The sequence below is a fragment of the Muscardinus avellanarius genome (assembly GCF_963383645.1).
Source record: "Muscardinus avellanarius genome assembly, chromosome: 5".
In the NCBI taxonomy this organism is placed as follows: domain Eukaryota; kingdom Metazoa; phylum Chordata; class Mammalia; order Rodentia; family Gliridae; genus Muscardinus; species Muscardinus avellanarius.
Genome location: NC_137790.1, coordinates 72,318,991 through 72,336,832, shown reverse-complemented (window position 1 = coordinate 72,336,832; position 17,842 = coordinate 72,318,991). Strand labels below are relative to the sequence as shown.

Sequence of the window (17,842 nt, the reverse complement as noted above, 5' to 3'; positions counted from 1 at the left end):
CCAGACTATTTTATGTATTTATTTGGAAATAGGGTCTCTTAAGCCAGCAAGGCTGGCTTCGAACCTAAGCGATCCTCCTGTCTCTGCCTCCCAAGCACTAAGATTACAAGTGTAATCGCCCAGCTAAATCCTGCACATTTAATTTAAAATTTTCTACCTCTAGAAGTTTAATGTTGGTCTCTTTTCCCGCGTGCAAGCGTGTGTGTGTGTGTGTTTGTGGTACTGGGGATTGAACCCAGAGACACTCTATCACCAAGCTACATCCCCACCCCTTGTTTTTTTTTTTTTTTTTTTTTTTAATTTGAGACAGGGTCTCACTATATTACCCCAGGTGACTTTGAACTAATGATCCTCCTGCTTCAACCTCCCTACTAACTGGGAATATAGGCCTGCTCTACCACACACACTCTCTTTATGTTCTTATGTCCTTCTTTAATGTGGTTAAACTTTCTTTGATCTTCTTGAACAAACGTAGTATATTTATATAGGTTTTTCCATGCTGGCTGTTGGGAATGTGAACTATCCAGCCAAATGTGAACCTGGGGAACTGTTCTGCCTGATCCTTTTAGACAGTTCTCCAATCTTGGGTAGTTTCCTCACATGTATCTGTTGATCAGTGCCCAGCTGAAGAATCAAGAGGCATCCCCTGTAGACCCAGTTTCCTTTGAGGCTTCCGCCTTTCTGGAACTCTAGCCTAAAACTCTACACTGGTTTCTTCAAATTCTTCTCCTGTCTATTCTCATCTTAGGAAAACTCTGGGTTGTGTGTGGGCTGGGCTCCCGTTTCTGTGCTGCTACTTGGAAATTCTTTTCAGGCAGTAAGCTGAAGCAATGGCAGGGATCAGTGTCCTTCCCTCTCTGTTTCCAGGGTCTCAGAACCATCACTTCACATAGTTTTGTTTTTATGTGTATAGTTATTTAAGGCAGAAGGATAAATGCAGTTCCTGTTTCTTATCATGGCTAGAACAGCCTCTGGTGCTGTGGTTGTCTATAGAGCACCTGCCTCCAGATCACTACCCTCACTGCTTCAAGATGTCTTGGCTCATTATTACTCCTCAGGACAGTGCTCCTTTCATAAATTGGGTGATTTAATATTCACCGAATGACTGGTCCTTTCAATATTCTGACCTTTTAGTTTTCTGACCTCTTATTCATGACCATGTCCCCTACCTCAGCCATTCACTTTCTTGGTTACACTCTGATATTCTCTTTACCATAACTGCATCCATGACAGAATCTCAATTTCAAGCACCCCATTCCTCAACCATGACCTCTCATTCCCACCCATTCCCTCTCATACACTAATAATAATGACAACACATTATTTATTAATTTATTTTTATGGTACTAGGGATTAAACTCAAGAGGCATTCTACCTTAGAGCTACACTCCATGCCCGATTTTATGTCTTATTTGGAAACAGGGTCTTGCTAGGTTAGTGAGAGTGTCACTACTTGCTAAGGCTGTTCTTGAACCTGCAATTCTCCTGTCTCAGCCTCTCAAATACTAGGATAACAGGAAGGTACCACCAGATCCACAAAACAAAATTTTGATCTAATAAGGAATGACAATTTTGGAGACTACTACTTTATCTCATGCATCTTAGGATATTTTCTTTTCTTCTTTACCCATAGTCCCATGTTACATCACTTTCCACATAAGCCTCTGCTCTTTGGCCTGAACTTTGCTAGTCCTATTTGCCTGAAAAAACTACAACTCTGGATTGAATGATCAATCTATTTCCCTCTCGTCTGTCTGCCTGTCTGTCTGTCTCTCTGCCAACTCTGCCCATGCCTGTACTTGCCCAACAGAATAGCTTAGAGGAAAACACAGAAACAGGCTGACTAGTCTCACTTCAAGTTAATGGCTAAATGCATAAAGCAAGTCTTTGGTGCTGCCCAACAATCCTACTATAATTTCTTAGTCCATGTGTTCTTCAATTTACTAGAAAATAGTTTGATTAGCTACTTTCTTTTCAATAACTGCTCTTCTATTCTCATTTATCAGGTGATGATTTTGTTTTCAATTTTCTGAGATATATAAATAACATCTACCAACTCTGATCAGCCACTACCTATCTTTGTGTCTATATACTGAATATTCTCTCTTCTTTTACTATTGAAGAATTAGGTTTCAATGATTCTGAGGCCAATTTGTCTACCTGCGCCCCATCTTGCTCACTCAAGAATACAGCTACGGCAATTCCTCACTATCCCTGCAGCATCATCAATTTCCCCCTTTCTTCTGGCTCTATTAATATACCGCATTTCAGAGATAGGCTTCAATATGTCTTAACATAAAAAAAGAAAAAAAATAACTTCAGTAGCCACATTTTCTCTGGTTTCTATCCCATGTCTCTGTTGCCCTTTATGGTATAAATTCTTGAAAGAAATGTCTACACTTACTGTCTCCAGTTCTGCTCCTTGCATTGTACCTTGAACTCAACCTACCACACCGGTGAGACTACTCTTTTAAAAGACAACAAAGGTGTCTATATTGCTATATCTCAGGCTCTGTTCTCGGTCTTCCTTAGCTGGCTCTTTCTTCTTCTTTTTTTAAATCTCCATAATCTCTAAACACCAGAATGCCAGGCTGAGTTCTCACCTCTTTGGAAGCTACAGTTCTCTCTATAGGTGATCCCATTCAGCTTCAAGACTTTAAATATCACTGTAGCTTATAACTCCCAAATTAACTCTGAAGGTCTCTTCCCTGAATTCCATATTTGTACATCCAACTGACAGTTTAATCTATGTTTATGGATATCTAATAAGCATTTCAACCCCAATCTCCATGCCATCTCTCTCCAAACTGCTCCTTCCATAATTGTGATCTCAATAAACCAGTTATATTCTTACAAATACTAATAATAAAAAATTGAAAAACATTTTAGATTCCTCTCCTTCCTTTGCACCATACATCCAACCCATCAACAATACTGGTGAGTCTACTTTCAACATCTCTTTGCAATCTAACCACTTCTCAAATCCTGCACTGCTCTCTCCCCAAAGGAAGCCACTCTTAGCTCCCATCTGTTCCACTATCGCCATCTGGGCTGCAGCCTAACTGGTCTCCCTGCTCTGGCTCTTGTTCTCTAGTCAACAGCAGAATCATCACATCATTTGAGTGCTCAAAGCCTTTGAATGGTCAGCCCTCCTGCTCCTGAACAGCCGAAGGTCTTATGAGGGCCTGCAAGAGCAAGCCTCCTCCTTCCTCTCTGACTTCATTTCCTACCCCTGTTTCCCTCCTGTCTCTATTCCAGGCCTCAGCACCCCTTCTTGGATATGTCAAACACATTTAGGACCTCTGCTTTGCCATTCCATTTCCCTAAAAAGTCCTGTTTGGAATTAACATGAAAGGCTTCCTTCTTCCTCCAAGTGTCTGTTCTAACATTCCTAAGTGAGACCTTCCTTGACACCTTATATAAAGCAGAATACCACCCAATCACCGTCCCTTTCTCCTTTTTCCTGCTTTATATTTTTTCAAAGCACTTATCAACCTCTGACATACTAAAACTTGAAATTTTTTTTTTTTGTGTGTGTGTGGGTCTGGGGATGGAACCCAGAGGCATTTGACCTCCGAGCTACACACCCTGCCCAATTTTTTATTCTTTATTTTGAAACAGGGTCTCACTGAGTTGCAGAGGGCCTCACTAAGTAGCTGAGGCTGTCAGCAAACTTCAATCCTCGGGTCTCAGCCTCCCAAATGCTGGGATTACAAGTGTGCACCACCATACCCAGCTAAAACTTGAATTTTTAAATTTTCTGTCTGGATCTCCTCCCTAGATACACACTCAGGGAGGGTTTTATCTCCAATGTTTTGCACATTTGGTTGTTATCTCCCTGAAACTTTCTTCATGTGGCTTCTAGAGCATGTTTGGTTTTGGCTCTTCTATTACCTTACTAGCTAGTTCTTTTCTGTTTCCTTGCTGGTAAATGAAAAGAGGTAGGAAGGTATAACACCTATCTTAGGAAGCTCACAGGACTTCTAAGATAAGCTGGGTGGGACCTGCTGTAGCATGAAGACCAGACAACTACCTGGAATTAACATGACAGGCTTCCTTCTTCCTCCAAGTGTCTGTTCTAACATTCCTTCTAGGGAGCAAGATATTTTAGCAGCCAGGGAAGGCTGAGAACTTGCTTCCTCTGTGTGCATGTTGGACACCTACAGTAGGACAGCAAGGGTATGAAAATAGGTTAGCTTGCTGCATGGTGGTGCACGCTTGTAATCCCCGCACTTGGGAGGCGGAGACAAGAGGACGCAGGTTCGAAGCCAGCCTTGCTGGCTTAAGAGACCCTGTTTCTAAATTAAAAAAATATAAAATAGGTCTGGGAGTGTAGCCCGGAGGTAGAAGGGCTTCCAGGAACCCCAGTACCACCAAAAAAAAAAAAAAAAAAAAAAAAAAAAAAAAGATTAGCTTTATCATACCAAAAAGGGAGCTATTTCCTAAAAGAAAGAACTTTTAAAGGGATCTTTTTATTGCTGTAACCAAGGTAAACTACAAAATTGACTTTACCATTAGTTATAGGAACTATGAAAGAACGCCTCAAGTAACTCATTTTATGAAATGAATAGGTAGCTTCTAATTTATTTAGTCATGGATACTAGATACAATTATGATAAGAAAGGGATAGATTAATATATTTCTACTACAAAGATAAGGCGGCTAAGGTGGGTACAGTGTATAACCCGGTAATCCCAGCACTTGGGAGGCTGAGACAGGAGGATTGTAGGTTCGAGTCCAGCCTCAGTAATTTAATAAAACCCTCAGCAACTTAGGTGACCCTATTTCAAAATAAAAAAATTAAAGGACTAGGGGTGTAGTTTAGTAGTAGAGTACCCGTGGGTTCAATTCCCAGTACTATACCCACACAAAAAAGTTTGGCTCAGTTTAGAGAATATTGAAAAATGCCTCTAATAAAAAGAAAAAAGAAAAAGGAACTACAAAACAGCATTTTCCCATTAAACATAACGTGTTTGGTACTGAGCCCCTGAACTAAAACACCAGACGAAACCCAAATAGAGTGACTCATGTTAAATAACTAAATGGAAACTTTAAGGAAGCAGATTTCACACACACACACTTTTCCTGAAAACATATACTTCAGTCTACCTGAGTCGCCATTACAAAGAAGTCCCCTCCACTTTAACCTTTACAAAAAAAAAGTAACTAGTAGTAATATGATGTTAACCAATCAGGTTTTTTTTTTCTTCTGTTATTCTGTTTCCTTATTCTGACCTTGCAACACTTATTCTTCTTCTTTTTCCCAGAGGGAGTGCTCATTCAGTTTTGTAAAACAGAGACTACCTGTTTAATAAGCCACAATAAAAGTGAATTAGATCTATAAGTAAATTTGTTGTACTTTTGCCTTTGAGCACCTCTAAATTTGGCCAATCTTTTATGGACTAAACAAGGAATGGTCAGATTGAAGGAAAGTAAGAAGAAATAACAATTAAATGCAACAGGAGCGCCTAGATGAATCTTAGTGTGGGGAGGGTGGCATTAGTAGGAAAACTGATAAAATCCAAATAAAGTCTAATTTCACCTGAAAGCAAACAAAAATCCCTCAAAGACAGAAGCTCTCCACTAGAACATAAAGTCTTTCTCAGCACTTGTTACACATACTCTGAGTAAGTATCAGCTCTGCCTGCAAGTTCTACACCAGTCAAGACACCCCCCTCTCACGGCTGGATACCTTTTATTATTAGAAGGTTCTTCCTTGTCTTGCGTGGAGTCACACTCGAACTACACATATTGAATCTACTCCCTCTTTTACTTCACTCTCATCTGTTCTCTGTTCTGCTTCTATTCTTTTTGAAGCTTGACATACTCATTTTCCTTCAGGGTATACATCATGATTTTTATATTCATTATCATTATCTCATATAACTTTTAAAGTACTCCATTTTGTCAAATGACCTTCTTTAAATAAATGGTCAGAACCAAACTCTAGCATAGAATATATCAAACTATTTCTCTTCTTATGTTGGACACCATGCTTTGTACCTAAAACTGACCTGTGTGTGTGTGTGTGTGTGTGTGGTGTTGGGGATTGAACCTAGTGGCATTCTACCTTCAAGCTACACCCCCAGCCCTATTTTTTATTCTTTATTTTGAAATAGGGTCTAAGTTGTAGAGGGCCTCACTAAGTAAGCTGAAGCTGACCACACACCCAAATCTTCCTGTCTCAGCCTCTCAAGTACTGGAACTACAAGCATTTTGAGCCATGCCTAGCTCCTGAACCCCCTTTTTAAGCATGTGGTTGATCATGACAGAATTCCATAGTCATTTACATATGGATTCTTATGAATTGTCAGGATGGGAGGAGCATGGCTGCTAACATCCTATTATATTTTCTCAATAACAAATAAGTTGAGTGCTGTGTTGCCATTGCAATGCAATTGGAATTCTCTACTGACCTATGCTCAACTTGTGCTATTAGGGTCTAAATGTCTGTGTCCTCCTCAAATTTTTATGTCAAAATTCTAACTCTCAAGACGATAAAATTGGGAGGGGAAAGTCTGGGATTCCTCAAGAGCTGAGTTATACTTCCCCTATGAGCGGTTACAAAGAAAAGATCACTGTGGAGGAAGCAGGCCCTAACCAGACCTGGATTCTGCCTAGGTCTTCATTTTGGACTTCCCAGACTCCTAGAACTGTTAGAAATAAAGTTCTGTTGTTTACAAGGCACCCAATTAATGGCATTTTGTTATAGCAACCCCAGTGGACTAAGACAACTGCAGTGTGTGTGTGTGTGTGTGTGTGTGTGTGTGTGTGTGTGTGTGTGTGTTTTACTAGGGATTGAATCCAGGGGCACTCTAGCCAAGCTACACCATAGCCCTATTTTTGTTTTATTTCAAAACAGAGTCTCATTCGGTTGATGAGAGAGTCGCACTATTCGCTGAGGGTGTCCTCAAATCTGCAATCCTTCTGTCTCAGTGACAACTGCAAATTTGACCAAAGAATTCATTACAACAAAACGAACAAAGTATACAGAGTATTTCCCGATCATTAATCAAATGACATATCTAAAATCTTGCACAACAGCCTCTTGAGTGTAACTATCACTACCAATCATTTACCTATATTTATGTGAGATCATTCAATGCCTTGATTTTCATCCCAATGACCTTTTATTTTTTCCCTCCTCACAGAATCACAGGGCAAGTAAGTGGTAAAGTGAGATGTTCACAGTACCCCTACAAAGGAGTGCCTCAGTTCACCTGTGAGCTTTACCTGAGAACCACAAATTTCAATTATGAAAGTCACCAGGTCACACACACACACATTTTAAAGCTGCTATGCACCACCTTCCAGAAACCCAAGCACTAGGTCTGAGTTTCTCAATAGCTTTTCCAGGGCTGGACTCGGCTATGATACAAAGCCAGCTCGTTACCTCCTGACATCTGAGCATCATCAGTCTATTTTTTGACCTTTCACCCTCAACACCTCCAAATTCCTTTGAAGTCAAAGCATTAGTCATTTCTGTCCAGTGCAAAAAAAACATGCATAGGACATGCTGTGATGCTCTGGGTGTCCATCATATGCAAACCCTCTAACATTTAAGATCGCTCACACCCCTGGAGTGAAGGGTCTTGATATAAACAGAAATATTTGCAAAGCAGCCTCCCCCTCTTTGTCACTTCGGGGACAGAAGGTCCCTTAAGAATGGGGTGCCGGTAACACCGGGTCGCCTTACACTGCCCCTAAGCCACCCCGGGGCGGCGGCGGCGGGTTCCCGGAGGAGTGGCAGGCCGCCGGCCCGGGCCCTCACCTCGCTTGTCCAGGAGCCACATGAACGCGAAGCAGGGCAGGAAGCCGATGGGCCCCCACAGCACGAGCAGCGCGATGTCCCAGCTGGAGAAGCCGTAGGCCTGGCGCGCCGAGTTCTGGATGGGGCCCCAGGTGTTCCAGACCAGGCCCTGCGCGAAGGCCAGCAGCGAGAAGAGCAGCAGCACCAGCCAGCGGCGCGCGTACACCCGCCCGGGGCCCGGGCCCGCCGCCGCCTCCCGCGCCCTGCGCGCCGCCCCGGGCGCCGGCCCCAGCAGCGGCTGCCGCTCCTCCTCGCCGCTCCAGCCCGAGCCCATGGCCCCGACCCCGCGGGCGCGGTGCAGGCGCAGGAGCCGGGCCCGCGAGCCGCTGCGGTCGCCTCGGCCTCCCGGCCGCGCCTGCTGCGCCTGCGCCGCCCGAGCCTCGGGGAGGCGGGAGGCCGGTCCGCCCAGCCCGCGGGGCGGCGCCGGGACACCGCCCGGGGAGTCGGGGTCCGCGGCTGGGAGCGCCGGGGAGGCGGGCTCGGGGCTCCGGAGAGTGACACTCCCGAGGAGGCTGTAGTGGCGGAGGTTGGGCAAGCCACGCGGGGGTTTCTGGAGGGCGTGCCCAAGTTGACATCATGTGCCTAATAAACAACTCGGTGACCTCAGGCCACTTAACCTCAGGCTTGCTTCTATATTGGGTCTCCTTTTGTTTTTATTGGGTGTATAACTTCAGAAATCATAGGGAGGTTAGGATAAGATTGACAGGTGGAAAGGTCCCAGGGGATTGTGTCACGAAAGCCATTGTTTTCCCTCTGTGAATAACTACTACCTAGTTTAATCGGTTATATGTGCCTCACATATCCATTGAGATTTTAAAATAGTCAATTTTATCTATATGTATCTATGAGAGATATCCTTCTACCCACTTTGTCTATCACTTAATAGACGAACAATAAAGATTATGTCAAGGCTAGAATATTTTTGCCTCAAAGTGACCAAGATCCATTTGCTGCTCATGACTTCGATCAGATGAAGGATAAGAGAGAGAGAGAGAGAGAGAGAGAGAGAGAGAGAGAGAGAGAGAGAGAGGAAGAAAGGAGACTGTTGATCTCTAGGCCTGGCGATCGTTTGTTTTCATATACAAATCCAGAAGCCTGGCAGCTGTTGGAGTTCCTGTGTCAAGCAATTTGGCTTCCCTGGGACGATGAGTCACAGGGAATGCAAAGGACACTCGGGAGGTTCATATTCCCGGGCAGCCACGAAAACCAGTTGGAGTCACCTTGCTGCCAGACGCGCCAGGGAGGTGGAAGAGAAGCGAGAGCTCTCCTGCTACCCAAGGCTGGTAAGCGCGGCTGCGTAGACGCCAAGCGCACCTATCGGGTCCAAAGCCCCACACCCCCACAAAACAGCAAACCATCCCCAAAATGCCAATCCTAGTGGGTGGAGGTCAATAAAGCCAGTATGAAGGCTCAGTAGAGAACGGGGAGAAGCAAAAATGAAGCTAAGAAAAGACTACGCTAAAGAGGCTGAGGGCCTTGAAACACACAGGACACCACAACCCGGACCACGTGTCCGGCGCCTTTCCACAACCAAAGACCAAAACAAACGCGCGTGGCCCCGCCCAGGCCCGTCACGTGACCCAGCAGCGGAGGTTCCCGGGAAGCCGGAGGAGTGGCTGTGACTCCTTCCTGTGGTGCGTCTGCCGGCACCCGGGCGCGCCGTCGGACCTGCTCCGACCGGCTCCCGCTCCGCTCCACTTGAGTTCCGGCCTAGGTCCCCTCTCTGGAGCCATGGCCGCGGGCTCGGCGCGGAGCACTCACCTGGCCCCCCCAGCTGGAGCTGCGGGGGAGAAAGGTAGGTGCCAGGCTGAGGTCAGACCTTAAGTGCAAACCAGATGCCTGCTGACCCTCCTGGCCCTTCTCTTGCAGCCCTTGGTTTAGCCCCTTCCCTGGTCTCCCTGGCCAAGAAGAAAGCATTAGGCTATGAAGAAAGTGACTTGTTTTTAGAAAATGTCTGACTTTTGTCAAATTGTGGCATCCAGATTTTTTTTTCTTTTTTTATCGTGGTATAGGCCCCGTATTCCCACTAAGGAGCCAAGACTTTAGAACAGCAGGAAGCCTTTGAAGAGGTTCCTTTAGGGGTAAAACGATCAGATTTGATTTTAGGACAATGTATTCTTTTTTTTTTTTTTTTCAGGTTTTTTTTCGTCACTGTGACCATAATATCTGACAAGAACAACTTAGAAGGAAAGGTTTATTTAAGCTTTCAGTTTCAGAGGTTCAGCCCAGAGTCATCTGACTCCCCAAGGCAGAACCATCATGGTGGTAGAGCCTGGCAGGGGAAAGCTACAGAACTCATGGTGAATTGGGTGAGGGCAGGGGCATATACAGTCTCCAAGGCCATATCCCCAGTGACCTACCTTCTCCAGCCTCCCTCTACCTGCCTACATTTACCACCTAGTGAATCCATTCAAATTACTAGTCCATCTGTGGATAATTCACTAATAAAATTAGAGTCCTTATTCAGTTACTTTACCTCTGAACATTGGTATGTTGCCAATACAAGGCTTTTTCTGGGGAACATAACCAACCCATAAAAGAAGATCACTTCAGCTGAAGGATGTGGAATAGATTTGAGGGGAAAAGGACAAGGCCTTTCCTCTTTTGAATTGCATGATTACTGTGAAAATTAAACATAATATATGTAGATGATCTAGCATAGTATCTAGCAGGAATTAAGTATTCAAAATGGTAACAATTTTTATTATTAATAATAAGGACCAGCTGGGCGTGGTGGCGCACACTTGTAATCCCAGCATTTGGGAGGTTAGCTAAGGCTGGTGGATCACAGTTCGTGGACAGCCTCATCTATTTAGTGAGGCCTTCTGCAACTTAGACCCTGTTTCAAAATAAAGAATAAAAGGCCGGGCGTGGTGGCGCATGCTTGTAATCCCAGCATTCAGGAGGCTGAGACCTGGAGGATTGAGGTTCCCGGACAGCCTCAGCTACTTAGTGAGGCCCTCTGTAACTCAGTGAGACCCGGTTTCAAAATAAAGAATAAAAAATAGGGCAAGGGGGTGTAGCTCAGAGGTCAAATGCCCCTGGGTTCCATCCCCAGACCCGCAAAAAAATAAAAAGTAAGCTGGGCGTGGTGGCACACGTTTGTAATCCCCGCTCTTGGGAGGCTGAGACAGGAGGATCTCACAGGTTCGAAGCCAGCCTCAGCTACTTAGTGAGGCTTTCAGCAACTTAGTGAGACTCTGTTTCCAAGTAAAATATATAAAAATATAGGTCTGGGAATATAGCCCAGAGGTAGAAAGCCTCTGGGTCCCACCCCCAGTACCATCAAATAATAATGATAATAAATAATAATAATAATAAATGCTAAGCCAGGTTTAATGGTGCATGACTGTAATCCCAGTATTTGGGAGGATGAAAAAGAAGGATTGCAGGTTCAGTGATAGCCTTAGCCATGTAATGAGACTCTCAGCAACCTTGCAAAACCCTGTTTCAAAATAAAAAAATAAAATAGGGCTGGTAGAGTTGCCCCTGAAGTCAGTCCTCAGTACCAAAAATAGAAAGTGCTGGCCTTAGTGACTGATTGATGAGATGCTGAGAGGAAGCAAATTAGAGATGTCTGAAATTTTCTAGTATGAAAAACAAGGTGAAAATGAGGAACTTGAAGAAAAGGAGGCGGTTAGGAGCAATGAGTCACTAAACTGCACACTGGCCTCAAATCTGTGATGCCAAGGACTGGGAATATAGGCGTGTGCCTGGCCCTGCTTTTTATCTTGAACAATGATGCTATGAACATTTGTATATATTTTTTTTCATTTGTTTGTTTTGGTTGTTTGGTTTTGTGTATGTGTGAACATATGTTTCCATTTTCTTGGACATATATCTAAAGTGGAATTTCTAGGTTATATGATAACTCCATATTCAGCTTTTTGAGAAATTTGATGGTAAACCTGAAATCTTGAGAGGGGGGAACAATCTCAAAAATATAGACCTGCTCCCCAGAAAAATTCAGCATGCACATACATTTCTGCAGGTAACTTCACATCTTATATTAAAGGTCCTCTAAATCCTATCTATGGAACTTTTGATCCTATTTTAAACTCTTATCCTTTACAAAAACCATTTTAGGATAATTCTATTTATTACAAAGTAAGTTAAATGGGCATAATTTTTTTTGTAAGAGAAGTCTTTGGCTTAGATATGAACAAAGGTAAGAAAAATTCATATTAAATGTCAATAAATGATGTTATTGATTTTAAATACAAGTAAATGGCCAGTACCATTAGTACAATGATACATATAGTAGGAGCCATCGAAAAGTTCATTTTTAAACAAATTTATTACCACTTTATCAAAAGAAAATATTTGAACACACAATATATATAGGAGAGCCTCTCATACAGTGAGGCATAAACCAGTTCTTGCCTTAAAAATAGCTTATAAATATTACAGAAATCATTTTGGGGGAAAAAGAGGGCACATTTTTTTTATTATAATATATAAGCCAAGGTGTGGTGGTGCACATGCCTGTAATCTCAGTACTTGGAAGACTGAAATCCTGTAGGATGATCGCAGGTTCAAGGCCAGCTTCAGCAACTTGGTGAAACCCTCAGCAACCTAGTAAGGCCCTGTTTCAACAAAAAATAAAAAGGAGTCAGGTGTGGTGGTGCATACCTGTAATCCCAGTAGTTGAGAGGCTGAGACAGGAGGATTGCAGGTTTAAGGACAGCCTCAGCAACTTAGTGAGACTCTCAGAAACCTAGTGCAATAAATCCTGTTTCAAAACAAAGTAAGGCGAGCTGTGGTGGCCCTCCAGGTGGGTCCTCACATTGATTTCTTCAGCTTTACGTTTTCCTGCTGGTTTAGGGAATGGGAATGGTAGCCTCAAAGAGAGGAGGCAAGAGAGCTTCTTCTGAAGCAGGGACTTTTTTGGGGAGATAGAGCTTGGGCCCTGGGAATCTGCAGTCTGAGGCAAGAAACTGTCTTATCCCAAGAAGCCTTCCTTCAGGCTCCAACATGTCTTCTTAGTGGGAAGCAAAGGTCCTTCTTCAAAGAGCAGCTTCCGAAGAAGATGGCTTGAGGCCAGCCTTTGCTTTCTGTGCAGGAAGCCCTGAAGAAGTGCTTCCCTGTGGTGGAGGAGCAGCAAGGCTTGTGGCAGAACACTCTGCAGGACTGCCTGCCCCTCCTGGCTTACCTCCACACCTGGAAGAGCAGCTGCAGGCCACACAGAACCTGAGGTTCCAGGAGTGCCGGGACCTCAGGCCTTCCCGTACCTACAGGAGCAGCTGAGGTGAAAGCAGCTGGTGGCTGGGGACACTGCCTTGGACAAGCAAGGGGAGAAGCTGTAAGAGGCGCCATGGTGCTCTTTCTTGGCAAAAAAAAACCCCTTAAAACTGATGTTCTATATGTAGCTAGGATAGATGGTGGGCAGGGTGGCATACGCCTGTAATCCCAATATTTGGGAGGCTGACACAGGAGGATCTCAGGTTTGAGACCAGCCTCAGCAATTTAGTGAAACTTTCAACAGTGTAAGAGACCCTATTTAAAGTTACAATCAAAACGGACTTTGGGGTGTAGCATAGAAGTAGAATACCCTTGGGTTCAATCCCCAGTAGAAAGAAAGAAAAAGAAAGAGAGAAAGAGAGAGAGAGAGAGAGAGAGAGAGAGAGAGAGAGAGAAAAGCTAGGATGGGAGAAAGAAAGAAGGATGTATTGAAGGGTGTTTTTCTATAGAGTTGAGAGCGTACCATTTGGACCTGTCTTAGCTGTACCTCCTGCTATTGCAGTGGGACCTGTGTCAAAAAGCCATTTTCCACATTTCCCTTGTGGGAGGCTTGTCAGAAGCTAAGATAGTGGTGGACTTAGAAATTATAAAAACACGCCGGGCGTGGTGGCGCACGCTTGTATTCCCCACGCTTGGGAGGCAGAGACAGGAGGATCGCGCAGGTTCGAAGCCAGCCGCGTGTGTTGGCTTAGGAGACCCTGTTTCCAAATTTTAAAAAAATGTAAAAATAGGTCTGGGAGTGTAGCCCGGAGGTAGAAGGGCTTCCAGGAACCCCAGTACCACCAGAAAAGAAAAAAAAAAAAGAAATTATAAAAACAGAAAAGGAGTGGAGAAAGCTCATTAGCCCTCCTCTCTAGTATTCTTTGGTAAAGGCAATAAGGAACTATGCTTTGAGCTAAGTAGGTATCAGAGCTAAGGGTTTTATATTATATACATTACCCACATTAACACCTCTGTGATTTAACCTCCATTCATTCCATTTTGCAAATGAGGAGAGCTGAGGCTTAAGCAGCTTGCCCCTGGTCACACAAGTAGTAAAGAGTAGAGCTATTTAATAGGATTCTAACCCTAGTGTGACTGATACCAGAGCAGGAGCTGGACTTAAACCTTCTGTCTGCTGACCTACTGTCTCAACCTCCCAAGTACTGGGATTACAGGCTTGCACCACCAGGCCCAGTACCAAAGCAATATTTATTAAGTGCCTGTGGGGTGCCACACACAAGGTGCTGTGGAGATCCAATTAACTTTGACACTATCCTTAGTTGAGGAGATAAGACAGTTCACTGTGATGTGTCCAAGAGAATGATGAGTGCAAGCTGATGAGGGAGGCAGCCTGTCAGAGAGAGTAATGCCAAAACCTGGGCAGATATGGCATGCTCCTGAATCCCAGCATCTCGGGAAGCTGAGGCATGGTGATCACAAGTTTGAGGCCCATCCTGGGAACTCAGGGAGACCCTGTATCAAGAAAGTAAAGAGAAGTCGGGTATGGTGAACCATGACTGTAATTCCAGTACTTGAGAAGCTGAAGCAGGATAGCCTCAACAATGTAGCCAGACTCTCAGCAACCTAGTGAGATGACTCCTCGTCCTCCTCCTTCTCCTTCTTGTACTGGGGATTGAACTCGGGCATTCTACCTCGAGCTGCACCTCCAGTACTTTTTGAAACAGGGTCTCACTGGTTTATAAGGGTCTTTCTGGGTTGCTGAGGCTAGCCATGAACCTGTGATTCTCCTGTCTCAGCCTCCCATGTACTAGGATTGCAGCATGCACCACCATTCATAGCGGCCCTATTTCAAAACAAACAGGGGGGCAGGTAGGTTGGAGATGGAATTATCCTGGGTTCAATCCCTAGTACCACAAAATAAATCAATAAACAAGCAAACACACAATAAAGGAACCCAGCATGGTGGTGCATGCCTTTTATCCCAGGAGGGAGGCTGAGAAAAAAGGACTGCAGGTTTGAGAACAGCCTCAACAATGTAGTGAGACTTTCAGTAACCTAGCAAGAGCCTGTTTTAAGACAAAAAAAGAGCATGTGTAAACAGCAAATATTCCACAAAAGAATACCACAAATATTGCAGTCTGATGTTCTGTCTTCCATTTTACTTCTTAAAAATCTGGTTATAGTTGGCAAGTAAGCACAACCCACAGTATGAAAAATACTGTTTCAGAGGGTCAAGTATTGTTCTGTGAACTTTTATTTCACTTGATTATGTATTTTTCTGTTGGGTGTTGGGTTTTAATTTTGTTTTTTTCATTGTGAGTCATGGTCAAACATTTACAAAAGCCTACTAAACTAGGGAATTCTCCTTTTAGAAGTTGTAGCCTTTGTCTTAATGACTGGGTCTCTTGGAGTCACCAGTAAAATAATATTTTCCATAAACTAGACATTGCCCAAAGCATTTTTATGTAATATTGCACTAACTCTTTGTGAAAACTCTTTTCATTCCTTCAGCCCTCCATTGACTATTGGTCAACTATTTGTTGTTCCGTGTGCTAGCCTCTGTCCTAGATGCTTAGGATGTATAGTGAGCAAAATAAACTTCTTATACAAAGGGAAAGTGAAAAATAAAAAAGGACTGGGAGTGTAACTCAGATGTAGAATGTCTTTGGGTTCAATCCCCAGTACCACAAAATAAAAATAAAAAGGGCTGGGGGTGTAGCTCAAGTAGAATGCTACTGGGTTTAATTTCCCTACCAAAAAAAAACAAAAAAACAAAAAAACAAAAAAACGTTATAGTATGAGATAGACCTACAATGCAGGATGCAATCAGTTGAGATACAAATATTAGACACAGTAAGGACCTTGGAGGCTGAGAGGAGAAAGAACTAACAAGAATCAAATTGTTCCTAGAGTGAGTTCATGGGGTTTGGTATGTTTGGGTGTGGGAAGAGGTTGCCTGTAGTCAGGTTGGATACAAGTGAGAAGAACAGAGCCCAAGGCCTGATGAGGAGAGGCTTGGAAGGAGAGGAGACTGATTCTACTAGAGGGGAAGTGCTAATGACCAGGTAGGTGGAATTGAGAAAGACTTCGTCCATAGAGTCCAGAGAAGAGCACTGTAAAAACAGATGGGTTGATGTGAAGAGGGAGATCATGGGTTTCAGCCTTCTCAGGAAAACAGAGCAAGACACCACAGAAGTAAGGAAGTGGAGAGGGGCATTTTGGGTTCTAGAGTGAAGAAGCTTTGGAATGGCTGTCCTAGGGTGGGGGTAATTAGGAGGAGTCAGTTAGTGATAAGGAACCTGGAAACAGGAAAGGAAGTGGTAGAGGTAAACATGAAGCTTTTGGACTGATCCTTTTCTCTCTCTCTCTCTCTCTCTCTCTCTCTCTCTCTTTTTTTTTTTTTTTTTTGTGGTTCAGGGGATTGAGCCCAGGGGCATTCTACCTCTGAGCTACACCACCAGCCCTATTTTTATTCTTTATTTTGAAACAGGGTCTCACTGAGTTGTGGAAAGCCTCACTAAGGAGCTGAGGCTGGCCACGAACCTGCGATCCAATCCTCCTGTCTCAGCTCCCAGGTACTGGGATTACAAACATGCGCCACCATGCCTGGCTGATCTTTTGAGACTTTTTCTCTATTTCTTTCTTTCTTTTTTTTTTTTGTGGTGCTGGGGATTGAACCCAGGGGCATTCTACCTCTGAGCTACACCCCCCAGCCCAATGTTTTTATTCTTCATTTTGAAACAGGGTCTCACTAAATTGTGTAGGGCTCACTAAATAGCTAAGGCTGGCTGTGAACCCAGATCCTCCTGTCTCAGCCTCCCAAGTACTGGAATTACAAGTGTGTGCCAAAATGCCCGGCTAAGAGACAGTTTCTAATTGTGCTTAGTAGGTTGTTATGCAGAAGAAGAGGAATAAAAGTGGTTAATTCCAATGGGTTACCAAAAGTGAGAGTTATCAGTGCTAATACTCAGCTATTCAGAAAACATTCACTTAGCATCATTTTATGCCAGGGAGGTAAAAGTAATAGGCTTGCCTTCAAGGATATGAGGTTTTCATTTGCAGTAATAGTTTGGCAATTATTAAGAACAAACATGAAACTATTTACATCAAGAATCTGTAATCCCAGTACTTAGAAAGCTGAAACAGGAGGATCACAGGTTTTTAAGGTCAGCCTCATCAACATAGTGAGATTCTCAGCAACCTAGCAAGACCCTGTTTCAAAACAAAAAATAAAAAGAGCCAGGGGTATAGCTCAGAGGTATATTCTTGAGTTCAATCCCTGTACACACACACACACACACACACACACACACACACACACACACACACACACACACACCAACTTAAATTCTGAGTGTGCCGTGTGAGATGTTGTTACTTCTGGAATTATATATTAATTGAAGCTTTTCAGTGAAAGTAAAAAATGCGATTCAGTTAAGTCCACTTCTGCCTTTCTGACTAATATTTTATTTCTTTCTGTATTTCTGTTGGGCTTTCATATTTTCATTTATAGTCAGGCTTATACCTTGGTGAAGAGAATATATTCTTTTTATTCCTTTTCCAGTCCTTCTCAAGGAAACGTCTCATACCAGAGTTGCAAGGACTTGAATTTTATATAGAGGTGAGATTCCTACATAATTAAAATTATTTTTTTCAATTGGAGACACCATATTTTCCATGTCATTTTTGTTCTCATTTAAAAAGAGGGAGCATCTGGGTTCACAGCCAGCCTTAGCTACTTAGTGATGCCCTTTGCAACTCAGTGAGACCCTGTTTCAAAATTAAAGAATAAAAAACAGGACTGGGGGCATAGCTTGGAGGTAGAATGCCCCTGGGTTCAATCCCCAG

General features: G+C 43.5%; 2 protein-coding genes across 2 annotated transcripts in view; one reads left to right on the top strand and one right to left on the bottom strand.

The window, feature by feature from the left end:
* Window positions 1-8,084, bottom strand: part of SLC49A4 (solute carrier family 49 member 4) — a gene marked incomplete at its 5' end in the record, with an annotated part of 79,164 nt that extends 71,080 nt beyond the window's left edge. The window contains one exon of the mRNA XM_080696048.1: window positions 7,772-8,084. Coding sequence (XP_080552174.1) covers window positions 7,772-8,084 — 313 coding nt within the window. The remainder of the gene's footprint in view (window positions 1-7,771) is intronic.
* An 871-nt stretch (window positions 8,085-8,955) lies between these two features.
* Window positions 8,956-17,842, top strand: part of HSPBAP1 (HSPB1 associated protein 1) — a gene marked incomplete at both ends in the record, with an annotated part of 55,522 nt that continues 46,635 nt past the window's right edge. Inside the window, 3 exons of the mRNA XM_080696533.1 lie at window positions 8,956-9,093; window positions 9,347-9,605; window positions 12,873-13,037. Coding sequence (XP_080552659.1) covers window positions 8,956-9,093; window positions 9,347-9,605; window positions 12,873-13,037 — 562 coding nt within the window. The remainder of the gene's footprint in view (window positions 9,094-9,346; window positions 9,606-12,872; window positions 13,038-17,842) is intronic.